The sequence below is a fragment of the Haematobia irritans genome, chromosome 5 (genome assembly GCF_050003625.1).
Source record: "Haematobia irritans isolate KBUSLIRL chromosome 5, ASM5000362v1, whole genome shotgun sequence".
NCBI classification, from domain to species: domain Eukaryota; kingdom Metazoa; phylum Arthropoda; class Insecta; order Diptera; family Muscidae; genus Haematobia; species Haematobia irritans.
The window spans coordinates 117806529-117821248 of record NC_134401.1 but is presented as its reverse complement, the minus strand read 5'-3'; the positions used below and the strand labels follow the sequence as shown (position 1 = coordinate 117821248).

At 34.6% G+C, this 14720-nt stretch overlaps 1 protein-coding gene across 1 annotated transcript; it reads right to left on the bottom strand.

Annotated features, from left to right (window-relative positions):
• Nucleotides 1-3363: 3363 nt before the first annotated feature.
• Nucleotides 3364-10219, bottom strand: LOC142238022 (juvenile hormone esterase-like). Its single transcript, XM_075309512.1, has 5 exons — nucleotides 9861-10219; nucleotides 4983-5126; nucleotides 4036-4926; nucleotides 3641-3939; nucleotides 3364-3584 (listed from the first exon to the last, which is right to left on the bottom strand). The coding sequence occupies exons 1-5, from the start codon at nucleotides 10059-10061 to the stop codon at nucleotides 3416-3418; spliced, it is 1704 nt and encodes a 567-aa protein (XP_075165627.1). The 5' UTR covers nucleotides 10062-10219; the 3' UTR covers nucleotides 3364-3415.
• Between the last annotated feature and the right edge of the window lie 4501 nt (nucleotides 10220-14720).

The following is a 14720-nucleotide window of genomic DNA, read 5'->3' as shown; positions in this document are numbered from 1 at the left end:
ACAAGGAAAAAAACTATATATGAGAAGACGCATTCTTCTATGCTAAGCAAAATTTGCATTCGTATTTTAAAGACATGAAATCTTTGACCTCACGACAATACTTTTTTCAGTGTATTGGTTCATAATCATGGTTGCCACTCGAGCCAAAAATAATCTACCAAAATTCTATTTCTATAAAAAATTTTGTCAAAATTTTTTTACTATAGAAAATTTTGTCAAAATTTTTTTACTATAGAAAATTTTGTCAAAATTTTATTTCAATAGAAAATTTTGTCAAAATTTTATTTCTATAGAAAAGTTTGTCAAAATTTTATTTCCGTAGAAAATTTTGTCAAAATTTTATTTCTATAGAAAATTTTTATTTTTATAGATAATTTTGTCAAAATTTTATTTCTATAGAAAATTTTGTCAAAATTTTATTTCTATAGAATGTTTATTTTTATAGAAAATTTTGTCAAAATTTTTTTTCTATAGAAAATTTTTATTTTTATAGAAAATTTTGTCAAAATTTTATTTCTATTCTATGCTAAGCAAAATTTGCATTCGTATTTTAAAGACATGAAATCTTTGACCTCACGACAATATTTTTTTCAGTGCATTGGTTCATAATCATGGTTGCCACTCGAGCCAAAAATAATCTACCAAAATTCTATTTCTATAAATTTTTTTTTCAAAATTTTATTAACATAGAAAATTTTATCAAAATTTTATTTCTATAGAAAATTTTGTCAAAATGTTATTTCTATAACAAATTTTGTCAAAATTTTATTTCTATAGAAAATTTTGTCAAAATTTTATTTCTACAGAAAGTTTTGTAAAAATTTTGTTTTTATAGAAAATTTTGTCAAAATTGTATTTCTATAGAAAATTTTGTCAAAATTTTATTTCTATAGAATTTTTATTTCTATAGAAAATGTTGTCAACATTTTATTTCTATAGAAAATTTTGTCACAATTTTATTTCTATAGAAAATTTTTTCAAAATTTTATTACTATAGAAAGTTTTGTCAAAATTTTATTACTATAGAAAGTTTTGTCAAAATTTTATTTCTATAGAAAATTTTGTCAAAATTTTATTTCTATAGAAAATTTTGTCAAAATTTTATTTCTATAGAAAATTTTGTCAAAATTTTATTTTTATAGAAAATTTTGTCAAAATTTTATTTATATAGAAAATTTTGTCAAAATTTTATTTCTATAGAAAGTTTTGTCAAAATTTTATTTCTATAGACAATTTTGTAAAAATTTTATTTCTATAGAACATTTTGTCAAAATTTTATTTTTATGGAAAATTTTTTCAAAATTTTATTACTATAAAAAATGTTGTCAAAATTTTATTACTATAGAAAGTTTTGTCAAAATTTTATTTCTATAGAAAATTTTGTCAAAATTTTATTTCTATAGAAAATTTTGTCAACATTTTATTTTTATAGAAAATTTTGTCAAAATTTTATTTATATAGAAAATTTTGTCAAAATTTTATTTCCATAGAAAGTTTTGTCAACATTTTATTTCTATAGCAAATTTTGTCAAAATTTTATTTCTATAGAAAATTTTGTCAACATTTTATTTTTATAGAAAATGTTGTCAAAATGTTATAGAAAATGTTGTCAAAATTTTAGTTGTATTAAAAATTTTGTCAAAATTTTATTTCTTCTATGCTAAGCAAAATTTGCATTCGTATTTTAAAGACATGAAATCTTTGACCTCACGACAATATTTTTTTCAGTGTATGGGTTCATAATCATGGTTGCCACTCGAGCCAAAAATAATCTATCAAAATTCTATTTCTATAAAAAAAATTTTCAAAATTTTATTACTACAAAAAATTTTGTCAAAATTTTATTACTATAGAAAATTTTGTCAAAATTTTATTTCAATAGAAAATTTTGTCAAAATTTCATTTCTATAGAAAATTTTGTTAAAATTTTATTTCTATAGAAAATTTTGTCAAAATTTTATTTCTATAGAAAATTTTATCAACATTTTATTTCTATAGAAAATTTTGTCAAAATTTTATTTCTATAGAAAGTTTTGTCAAAATTTTATTTCTATAGAAAATTTTGTCAAAATTTTATTTCTATAGAAAATTTTTATTTTTATAGAAAATTTTGTCAAAATTTATTTCTATAGAAAATTTTTATTTTTATAGAAAATTTTGTCAAAATTGTATTTCTATAGAAAATGTTGTCAAAATGTTATAGAAAATTTTGTCAAAATGTTATTTCTATTGAAAATTTTGTCAAAATTTTATTTCCATAGAAAATTTTGTCAAAATTTTATTTCCATTGAAAATTTTGTCAAAATTCTATAGAAAATTTTGCCAAACTGACTTTGTATCGCCAAGTGTTACCGCAACCCAAGTAATTCGATTGTGGGTGACAGTCTTTAGTACGCAATCCATGGTGGAGGGTACATAAGCTTCGGCCTGGCCGAACTTACAGCTGTATATACTTGTTTTTTCATTCATACTAATAAAGAACATCTCGAGAAGTAATTAGAATGTTATGCCTTCAAATCAAATCGGGCTAAGCTTTAACCTCAAAATAAGTCTTAGCGTATATTTGAAGCGTTTTTATCTTAAATCTAAAGATTCATACCCTGTTTCTGTATGTCGAACGAAAACCCAGTCGACTGAAAAGCAGTCACTCGAATTCGAATCAATTTGGGTTTCTCTATTTTTGAAAGTTCATATCGTTTGTATGAGAGTACATTGATAATCAAAAATAAGTATTTTAAAATTTTTAGCCTGAGAATTGATTCAAATTTCAAAATTGTTTTTACTTTTTTCTTGACACCTATTGTTTATGTTCGTTTGTTACTCGAAAACAAAATATGAAGTGACTTGCCTGTCGACATAGAGAAACCCAAATATTTTGTTTTTCATTTTAAACACTCTCGTTCGACATACAGAAACAGGGCATCAATATTTCAGTTAATTTACGGACGATTTCTTTAAAACAAATGTGTTTCTTTACCTCAGGGAAAATTTGCTTTAGTTCAAAGACATACAACTTTAACGGAGGGACACAAATTTCCTTAGTTTAATAAAAAAAATTTTTTTGAAGCAATGATTATAGACTTTATTTTAAATAAAATTCCATTATTTTAAAGAAATTTATCCTTAACATTTTGTAAATAGCGCATTCTGAAATTTAGGTTGCCAAATCTTTAATATCACTCTCAGTTTGGAACTCGAATGGAAACGTGAATATGATTGATGAAGAGTAGAGAAATGAACTATGAGGAATCACAATGGACCAACATGTTCTAAGTGGGAACCAATCCCTCTTCTACGGATTGGCGTCATCCTCTATAACCTAACCCAAACTACCCTCTAAATTGCAAATTAAAGGTTTACCTATTTGCTTTGATAGTAGACAATTATTTATTCTACCAATGACATACAATGTATTCTAATATTGAAGAATTTCATCCCACATTCTCATACGTCTAACATTAAACTTATTATCGGTTTTCACAACAAATGCGTTCGATGGTCCATTTTGATATGAAACATAGCTACAAATAGAATCCTCGGAATTTGTAGGGAAATTGGCTCGGATACATTCGGGACCAGAGTATCTGAAATAGAAGAAAAAAATTAATAAAAAATACATACGCAAAGGTTTTGCTCCTACCGATTTGCAGCAAAATTTACAAAATTTTCCACCAAAGTTTGGCTCATTTTGGCTTCCGTGGAAGTTTTAGGAAAATCTGGAAATACAGCCGGCATTCTAAATAAATAAATCAATTCATCACAATGGACGACACCATAATCGGTGTTAGGCATATTTCCACTAAAAATCGGTGTATAAGTATAGGGTCCTGTATAATTGAAGATGTACAAATTCAATGGATATTTCTTGGTATCAATCGTTTGCACGAAAGTCTTAGCAACATCGTACATGGGATGGGCAAACATACGATCGGTATACACCTGAAAGAGCAAATGTGAAATTTGTATGATGATCTTACATCTGTTTCTGGACCATACAAAAATATCTCAAATAGCTTATCATATACGTTTACTTACATCTAAGATTCCCTGCTTACTCAACTCATGTCTACCATCAAAATATTCATTCGCTATCTTCTCCATAGCCCAATCCAAGCGTGAACGATTCAAATGTGATGGAAATTGCAATGCCAATTCCAGAAGATGATCAAAGTCATTATTGAAAGAGATACGTTTTCGTTCATCATCCCATATTGCTATAGATAGAACAGCTCCATCGTCGGGGACAATTCCCGTCATAAAGCGTGTGGGTTTATAATCACCCTTAGCAATAATGTCATTAGGATGTCGTGTTAGGAAGGCATTGGGAGAATCGAAATTTTCCACCACTGGACTGTAAAGCGTTAAAGGATGATGTTCCCAATATTTGAGTTTATCTCCAGCAGCAAAAAGTCTCTCAATATCCATGGATTGTAGAGCCGCTAATAGCTTCGTGGAACTTATATTATGGGCATTGGTTACATTACATTGCTCAGCTGTTGCTCGGGCCACCTTCAAGGGATCTGGTTGTATGGCAAGGGGTAAAGTAGCTAGGCCACTAATCGATATTACAGCTTGAAATAGTCCTTCGGAATGTTTACTCAACATATGCATATGAGTCGATCCACCACCAGCACTTTGACCAAATATAGTAACCTGCTTGGGATCACCACCAAATGCAGCGATATGCCGTTGTACCCATTTAAGGGCCAAAGTTTGATCTTTCATTCCAAAATTACCCGGTATAATGGAATCATTTGTTGATAAAAATCCAAAAATTCCAACACGATATGAGATTGTTACTAGAACGACTTCTTGGGTATCCATAAAATATTCAGGACCCAAAAGAGATGGATTATGTGTTCCACTTAACCAACCTCCGCCATAGATATAAACCATTACAGGAAGTTTGGAATTTTTCGAAGTTTGCTAAAATGACAAATGAATAAATACTTTTCAATTTTCCTTCTTCTCCATACACTTACCTTTGGTCTATACACATTGAGATAGAGACAATCTTCAACGCCACTTATTTGTGGATTTGGTAAAATATCATTCTTTTGTATGCAGTCGTCTCTATGCTGGGTAGCATTTAGCGTGCCAGGCCATTTGGGATATGGTTGAGGATGCTGGAAGAATTTGCAGTGTTTTAATCATGTATGACATTTGGAATGTTGTGCACCCAAAGAAAAAATACTTTCCTCACACTAAAAAAAATATTCACCTAATATGGAAGATTATGCAACTTAAATTTTAGGACTCAAAATTTACGCAATGCTAAGGACAAAATTATTTAAAACAATTACATTTTTATTAAAAGAAAGTTTGTAATCCTTGCTTCAAAAATTTTTTTTCATTAAATTTAGGACAAAAATTTTGTAATTTTGCGATTCTCTGCTGAAGTTGTAGATCTTTGAAGTAAGGCAAATTTTCCTTAAAATAAAGAAAAACATTTTTAAGATATTTTAAATTAACTCAACTGACATATTGAATTTTTAAATTTAAGATAAAAATGATTCAAATATAGGCTAAGACTTATTTGAAGGATTTGCATCTTTGGTTTAAAGTTTTTTTAGCATTAAGAAAACAGTTTTTACTTTGAAGTACCTGGCATAATTTGGATTTTGAAATTTGAATTTGTTTGTACATAAATACCTATATTGATATATCGCAAAAAGAGAAAAAAATCTATGAATGAGATCTGTATCCAATTTTAATTTTATTGATCTTTGATTTAATGCCAGGGAGGTCCGGAAAAAATATCTTTACTTTAAAGAAGCCTCATCTTTGGCTCGGAATCAATACCAAAATTCTTAAGGGAAGGCCAAAATCTGTGGATCCAAGAAAACTTTTTTTTGAGTGCAGGAACGAAATTACGAAACGAAATAAAATAAACGAAAATAGACAAACGTATTTAGTATTTCTTTTAGACCAAGGTTAGGTTAGGTTAAAGTGGCAGCCCGATTAAGATTCAGGCTCACTTAGACTATTCAGTCCATTGTGATACCACACTAACTAAAAGTACCTATTACATATGGGCACTTTTAGTTTTAACCGTTGAACCATCTCGATTATTTTCTTCTGTTGAACCAACCAGATTGTTCCAAAAACATTAGCAGACAGCTTAAGTTAACGTTTTCCAGGTCCGCCAGTAATCTGAAGCTATATGCCCCTAAAATTTGCTTACGCCTTACACAAAATGCAGGACACTCACACAAGAGGTGTTTTATTGATTCCTTTTCCTCCGCATCATGACAGCTCATACAATAGGCATTATACTTCGCACCAATAGTTTTTGCAAAATCGCCTATCAGGCAGCGACCCGTTATAGCAGATATCAGGAGTGATATCTGGCGTCTCGAGAACACTAGCATATCTAGTGTGCGGTTTAAGTTTAAATGGGGCCATATTTGCTTGGTGTTGTTACAACCCTTACAATTCTCCCATCGAACATTTGCCATCATGACAGCCTTCTCACGCAGTAAGAGCTTGCAGGTAGCGAGAGGCATACCAACAGATTCTAGTTCCCCTGGAATATGTAAGGTAGTTCCTAGCCTTGTTAGCTCATCTGCTTCGCAGTTCCCCGGTATGTTCCTATGGCCAGGCACCCATATTAGGTGAATATTGTGCTGCTCAGCCAACTCATTGAGAGATTTGCGGCAGTCGATAGCCGTTTTCGAGTTGAGGAACACAGAGTCCAAGGATTTTATTGCAGGTTGACTGTCTGAGTATATATTAATGCCAATATTTCTTGGAGTATTACTTCTCAGCCAATTCACCACTTCTCTTATTGCTAATATTTCAGCCTGAAAAACACTACTGTGATCAGGTAATCTTTTCGCTATTCGAAGTTCCAGATCTTTAGAATATACTCCGAAACCCACTTGGCCATCCAATTTGGAGCCATCAGTGTAGAAATCTATATATCTTTTATTTCCCGGGGTCCGTGTACACCACGTCTCACTGTTGGGAATTAGAGTCTCAAACTTTTTGTCGAAAAGTGGACTCGCCAAAGTGTAATCCACTACCTTAGGCACATCTGGCATTATTTTGAGGACCGAACTGTGACCGTAACTTTTTTCCGACCACAGCGATAGCTCGCGCAACCGCACAGCCGTTGTTGCAGCTAACTGTTTGGCCAAAATGTCTAAAGGCGATAGATGCAGTATGACATTAAGGGAGTTTGTTCCTGTCTTGCTGAATGCACCTGAGATACACAAGCACGCCATACGCTGAACTTTGTCTAAACTTGTCGGCTGGTGAAGTGCCGGCCACCAGACTACAACAGCATATAGCATTATTGGTCTAACCACTGCCGTGTATAGCCAATGTACAATTTTTGGTTTTAGTCCCCACTTTTTATACCCTCCACCATAGGATGGGGGTATATTAACTTAGTCATTCCGTTTGTAACACATCGAAATATTGCTCTAAGACCCCATAAAGTATATATATTCTGGGTCGTGGTGAAATTCTGAGTCGATCTGAGCATTTCCGTCCGTCCGTCTGTTGAAATCACGCTAACTTCCGAACGAAACAAGCTATCAACTTGAAACTTGGCACAAGTAGTTGCTATTGATGTAGGTCGGATGGTATTGCAAATAGGCCATATCGGTCGACTTTTACGTATAGCCCCCATATAAACGGACCCCCAAATTTGGCTTGCGATTGCTCTAAGAGAAGCAAATTTCATCCGATCCGGCTGAAATTTAGTACATGGTGTTAGTATAGGGTCTCTAACAACCATGCAAAAATTGGTCTACATCGGTCCATAATTATATATAGCCCCCATATAAACCGATCCCCAGATTTGGCTTGCGGAGCCTCTAAGAGAAGCAAATTTCATCCGATCCAACTGAAATTTGGTGCATGGTGTTAGGTTAGGTAGGTTAGGTTATGTGGCAGCCCGATGTATCAGGCTCACTTAGACTATTCAGTCCATTGTGATACCACAGTGGTGAACTTCTCTCTTATCACTGAGTGCTGCCCGATTCCATGTTAAGCTCAATGACAAGGGACCTCCTTTTTATAGCCGAGTCCGAACGGCGTTCCACATTCCAGTGAAACCACTTAGAGAAGCTTTGAAACCCTCAGAAATGTCACCTGCATTACTGAGGTGGGATAATCCACCGCTGAAAAACTTTTTGGTGTTCGGTCGTAGCAGGAATCGAACCCACGACCTTGTGTATGCAAGGCGGGCATGCTAACCATTGCACCACGGTGGCTCCCTGGTGCATGGTGTTAGTATATGGTCTCTAACAACCGTGCAAAAATTGGTCCATATCGGTCCATAATTAGATATAGCCCCCATATAAACCGATCCCCAGATTTGACCTCCGGAGCCTCTTAGAGGAGCAAAAGTCATCCGATCCGATTGAAATTTGGTACGTGGTGTTAGTATATTGTCTCTAACAACCATGCCAAAATTGGTCCATATCGGTCCATATTTATATATAGCCCCCATATAAGCCGATCCCCAAATTTGAGCTCCGGAGCCTCTTGGAGGAGCAAAATTTATCCGATCCGGTTGAAATTTGGTACGTGGTGTTACTATATGGTCTCTAACAACCATGCACGAATTGGTCCATATCGGTCCATAATTATATATAGTCCCCATATAAATCGATCCCCAGATTTGTCCTCCGGAGCCTCTTGAAGGAGCAAAATTCATCCGATCCGGTTGAAATTTGGAACATGGTGTTAGAATGTGGTCTCTAACAAACACGCAAGGATTGGTCCATATCGGTTCATAATTATATATAGCCCCCATATAAACCGATCCCCAGATTTGATCTCCGGGGCCTATTGGAGGAGCAAAATTCATCCGATCCGGTTGAAATTTGCAACGTGGTGTTAGTATAAGGCCGCTAATAACCATGCCAAAATTGGTCCATATCGGTCTATAGTAATATATAGGCGATCCCCAATCACACAAAAATTGGTGCATATCGGTTCATAATCATGGTTGCCACTCGAGCCAAAAATAATCTACCAAAATTTTATTTTTATAGAAAACATTGTCAAAATGTCATTTCTATAGAAAATTTTGTCAAATATTTATTTCTATAGAAAATTTTGTCAAAATTTTATTTCTATAGAAAATTTTGTCAAAATTTTTTTTCTATAGAAAATTTTGTCAAAAAATTATTTCTATAGAAAATTTTGTCAAAATTTTATTTCTATATTAAAATTTTTCCAAATTTTACTTCTATAGAAAATGTTGTCAAAATTTTATTTCTATAGAAACTTTAAACTTAATTATATACGTATTTAATTGGACTTTTTTAGTTTAATATATACCACGTATGGACTATGTGGTATATATTACGATGTTAGGAAGTTTTAAGATACCTTGCCATCGGCAAATGTTACCGCAGCCCAAGTAATTCGATTGTGGATGACAGTCTTCAGTAGAAGTTTCTACGCAATCCATGGTGGAGGGTACATAAGCTTCGGCCTGACCGAACTTACGGCTTTATATACTTGTTCCCTATTGCCTTTTTGCACGAGTATAAAGCTACCGTTGCTTTCCTCGCCCTTTCTTCAATATTAAGCTCAGCTTCCTGTCCAAAATAACGCCAAGGTATTTTGCACACTCCCTAAAGGGAATTAGACCAAACAAACCCAAATTTATGATATTCGATTCATCGATTGTCTTTAATTAATTTTATTTACTTTTAAAGAAATTCTTTAGCGTCAAAAGAAAACTTGCTTCTCTAAAATTTCGTTCCTCAAAAAAGAAAAATTTTCTTTCAGTGTGTGCAATTATTTTGTTTTTTTTTTATTTTGTAGCATGAAAACACATCTTCGCTTGTCCTGCATAGCCGACTCTGGAGGCCTTGTTTGTTCCGATTTTTACTTACCTTGAAACGTAGCTCTCCCAATGGTGGCAATGCGAAGGGTATGCCCATAAAAGCTTCAAAACTTTCAATTCGATATCCTGGCATAAATGTACCTCGAATGCAGCCTACATCTCGAGGACAAACCAGCGGCGGTGATGTTGCTCGAACGGCTTGAAAATAGAGAAATGGCATCAAAGCCATTATGAAGTATTTTCGCCACATAATTTATAAAAATTTTCGAAATTAATTAACTTTCTTATTAAGTAAGGACTGTAACTGATAAAGTTAAGAAATTCACTGCCTTTTCTTGTTTGTGCATTGTACTTATAAATGAATTTTCATAATTTTATTTAATATGCTACGAATGCTAAAGTACTGATTTGTAAATAAATAAACGGTTTGCTTTTAAATAGCGTTTGATAAGCACAACCCCATTTTATAGCTTTCTACATTCTACATTTTTAATGGAGAAAATAAAATCAGGCACTGATTATTCATGAATGAAGGCGAAAGTACATAGAAAAACCTTAATTTTTGTTTTTCGGCAAACTTTATTGACATGCAAATAAATCCAAATGAGCAGCGTAAATGTGACATCAATTGAACACGATTATTTATCCGGTATGGTAATCACCACTATACTCTATTCTAATTGCAGGTTGATTTAATTGAAGATTTGCAATAGCAATATAATTTTTTGGAATGGGAATGCAAATATGAACATAACTCTCCGCAAAATTGCATAAATGACAATTTAGATAAGTTAAAAAGGTGTATTTATTATGGCCCCACTTAAGGTTATATAAAATTTAAACGTTAATAATTTTAAAAAATTAATTACTGTGAGTGTTATTTCCTATACTATTTTTAGCTTCACGAAAAATGATCCCCTTCGTGTAACTGCTTCCGAAGAACGTGCCATAAAATATACGACACCACAATGAAAAATCATGAATTTTTCATTTTTTAACTGGTGATAAATTTCACTTATTTTTATTGCAAACAATTATTTGGTTTTAAAGGGTGGTTAAAATTTCAAGGGCCGATGTTGATTTTGAATAAAACACAAACTATTTAGGAAATTATTGTAATTTTATTTTATTATGATATATTGGTATTACTCAATTATGTATGGAACAAAATATCGGCCAAATGGGCGCCGCGACTTCGGTGGCACACCTTCATCCGATGTTCCAAATTTTCGATGACGCTGAGGCATAATGGAGGTTCTGTGCCGTTAATGTGCCGAATTTTCTCATCCTTTAGCTCTTGAATTGTTACTGGCTTATCAACGTACACCTTTTCTTTCAAATAACCCCAAAGAAAAAAGTCCAACGGTGTCAAATCACATGATCTTGGCGGCCAATTGGCATCGCCATTACGTGAGATAACACGGCCATTGCATTTGTTGCGCAAAAGAGACATTGTTTCGTTAGCTGTGTGGCAAGTGGCACCGTCCTGCTGAAACCACATATCGTCCACATCCATATCTTCTAATTCGGGCCGTAAAAAGTTCGTTATCATCTCACGATAGCAAACACCATTCACAGTAAATGCCTGACCGGCCTCATTTTGGAAAAAATACGGTCCGATGATGCCGCCAGCCCATAAACCGCACCAAACAGTCACTCTTTGTGGGTGCATTGGTTTTTCAACTCTTGGATTCTCATTCGCCCAAATGCGGCAATTCTGTTTATTGACGAATCCACTGAGGTGAAAATATGCCTCATCACTGAAGATGATTTTCTTCGAAAATTGATCATCCACTGTTGCCATTTCTTGGAACCATTTAACACGTTGTTGGATTGTGTGTCTCTCCATGGTTCAAATTGAGTAAGTCTGAAATAGAGAAATGTCAAATAAAATTCGGAAAAAAACTTGGCGTTTAGGTGTGGTTCACATTCAACATCGGCCCTTACAATTTAACCACCCTTTAGTTGAATTTTATTATTAATATTTTTTGAGCCAATGATTTCTTCTCTTCCATGATTAGGGTATAATAAGCTTGTCATTTCGTTTCTAACGCATCGAAATATAGATATCCGACTATATATGTTAGGTTAGGTGTAATTACGGCCCTAATTTTTTTTGTAGACTCACATAGACCATTCAGTTCATTGTGGTACCGAAGGTGGTGATGTACCTCTTTCTTATTAATGAGTGTTGTCTGATTCTGTGTTTAGCTCCCCAGTAAAGAAAGAGCTTCCAAAAAAGTAGTATGGATCCCCAATTTGTGATCCGGAAGTACTGCAAACTTGGATCATCTCCAATGAATTTTACATGGGCTTGTTATAGGACGGAAGCACTCCATTTTTGGAGCCTTTGCTTTGCTTTAGAAGTTGTGCCTTGGAAGTATTTGGATGAAGAAATTTAAAAAGCTAAAAAACCAAAAAAAAAATGTTTCCAATTTCACTTTTATCAGTATTTTTTATCAGTATTTTTTGTTGCACTTTTATTTTCTTATTATCTAATTTTTACAAATTGAAAAACCTCTTCGCTTCCACCGGGAGTTGAACCTGGGTCTGATTTTTTTTTTACCCTCTACCATACATTGCGTACAAAGTACTACCACAAACGAATTACTTGAGTGGCATTGTATTTAGAGTGCCAAACACTCATGCACGAAATGTCGTGACTCACGAAAAATATCGTGATTCACGAAAAATGTCGCGACTCACGAATAATTTTATGACTAATTTACCTTATGGACGTCTTTGAAAACATGAGCATGATTAAAATCGAGAGGGCTATTAAACTCTTAACACCCCAGGTGTCACTAAAATCGTAAATGAATTCATCTCGTAAGCGTTTTATGTCCGTGGGCGGAATTTTTTCGTGAGCGTATTTTCCGAAATCACGAAGAAATTATTTTCGCCACTCACGCTCACTCACGACTTTTGGTTTGTTAATCACGCTCACGCCCACTCACGCCGTTGCCATCAGCGTGACTCACGTCACGAAATTTTTCGTGATTAACGACAATTTCGTGTCCCGTGCACACCTCTAATTAGGGCCCTCTTTATATAGCCGAGTCTGAACTACATTTCACATTACGGCGAAACCAGAAATGTCACCAGTATTACTAAAGGATGATACGGTCAAAATTTGGTAAAGGGAAAACGCGTGTAAATCGGTGAAATCGTTTATTTAAAAAATCACATTAAATTTCTTTTTCAAGTTCAATTAGTATAAAATTCAGGAAAAATATTCAGTTAGGCTTTCGCTTTTCCAAATCCGAATTGCCCGGCCTCACGCTTGACACCTGCCATCAGATTTTGTACAGCCACCTTGTCAACCTTCTTCGCCGCAGAAAGCCAGTTTGCCTTGAACTGCTGCTCGTCCTTAGCAGTTTTTTTGGACTTCTTTAGGTTCCGCTTGACAATAGCCCAGTATTTCTCAATTGGGCGGAGCTCTGGCGTGTTGGGAGGGTTCTTGTCCTTGGGAACCACCTGCACGTTGTTGGCGGCGTACCACTTCATGGCCTTTTTACCGTAATGGCAAGATGCCAAATCCGGCCCAAACAGTACGGAACAACCGTGTTTCTTCAGGAAAGGCAGCAGACGTTTATTCAAACACTCTTTCACGTAAATTTCTTGGTTGACAGTCCAGGAAACTATGAAAATGCTGCTTTTCAAGCCACAGGTACAGATGGCTTGCCAAACCAGATATTTCTTTGCGAACTTTGACAGTTTTATGTGCTTGAAAATATCTGCTCCCTTTCCCCTTCCTTTTGCCGTATAAAACTCCTGTCCCGGAAGCTGCTTGTAGTCGGCTTTGACGTAGGTTTCGTCGTCCATTACCACGCAGTCAAACATCGTCAGCATCGTCGTGTACAGCCTCCGGGATCGCGCTTTGGCCGTCGTATTTTGTTTATCATCGCGATTTGGAGTCACTACCTTCTTGTAAGTCGATAGTCCGGCTCGTTTTTTGGCTCGATGCACGGTTGTAGACGATACACCCAGCTTATTTGCAGCATCTCGGAGAGAGAGGTTAGGGTTTCGCTTGAAACTACCGGCAACTCTCTTTGTCGTCTCAGCGGCTTCCGGTTTTCGATTTCCCCCCGATCCAGACTTCCTGGCTGTCGAGAAACGTTCCCCCAAACACTTTAGCTTTGCGTGCGAGTAGCTCGGATTTTCGCGATGCGCGAGCAAAATTTTGATACGCTGCTCTTCTTGCTTGGACGGCATTTTGACAACTGAAGAGTGAATTGCAAAATCAAAATAGGGGCAACATTCTACACACACACACCTTCAAAATGAGGGATGTTCAGTAGGTAGGGTCACGGCCTAAGGCAAAAAAAAAAGTTGATGCAGTCACCCCCCAGTTTTGTAGCATATTTGAAGACAATTTCAGAACACGAAAACTTTTTTTTTTCGTGCACCCTACGACCCCCCGAAATACAATTTACTGTGCTGTGTCGTCATTTGAAGTCCGATCGAAAAGAAACGCATATCGTTGTTCATGGTTGATCAGGGGCTATATTTCGTGCATTGGTAATTTTTGACTCCGACGTCAAATTTGATTTTTAATTTTTTTATTTCGCTTCGTATACCCCTATGATGCCCATTTCTTATAACCATTATAAAGATCTTATCAAAATATGAAACTTTTGCTTTGGAAGTATTTAATTATATTCATAAACAAAAAAGTTACAGAGATTTTAAAAAGTCAATAGGTCACCCTACACCATCAAATAGCTTTTGCTGTGTTGTCATGATATCCGATCGAAACCACATGCACATCGTTATTCACATCTACGAAATTAATTTGAAAGGTATTTAATACACACAAACTGTTTATCTGTAAATTTCTAACCGTATCATTGTATACATACTCGTTGTGTGCACTACGGCATTTTCTGCGTTATGCAAAGTGCATGTG

Excerpts from the sequence above, each read along its gene's own strand:
- LOC142238022 (XM_075309512.1), bottom strand. The coding sequence starts at position 10,061 with ATGTGGCGAAAATACTTCATAATGGCTTTGATGCCATTTCTCTATTTT. Across the intron at positions 5,127-9,860 it reads TGGGAGAGCTACGTTTCAAG|CATCCTCAACCATATCCCAA; the intron begins GTAAGTAAAAAT and ends AAATTCTTCCAG. Across the intron at positions 3,585-3,640 it reads GTAAATTTTGCTGCAAATCG|ATACTCTGGTCCCGAATGTA; the intron begins GTAGGAGCAAAA and ends CTTCTATTTCAG.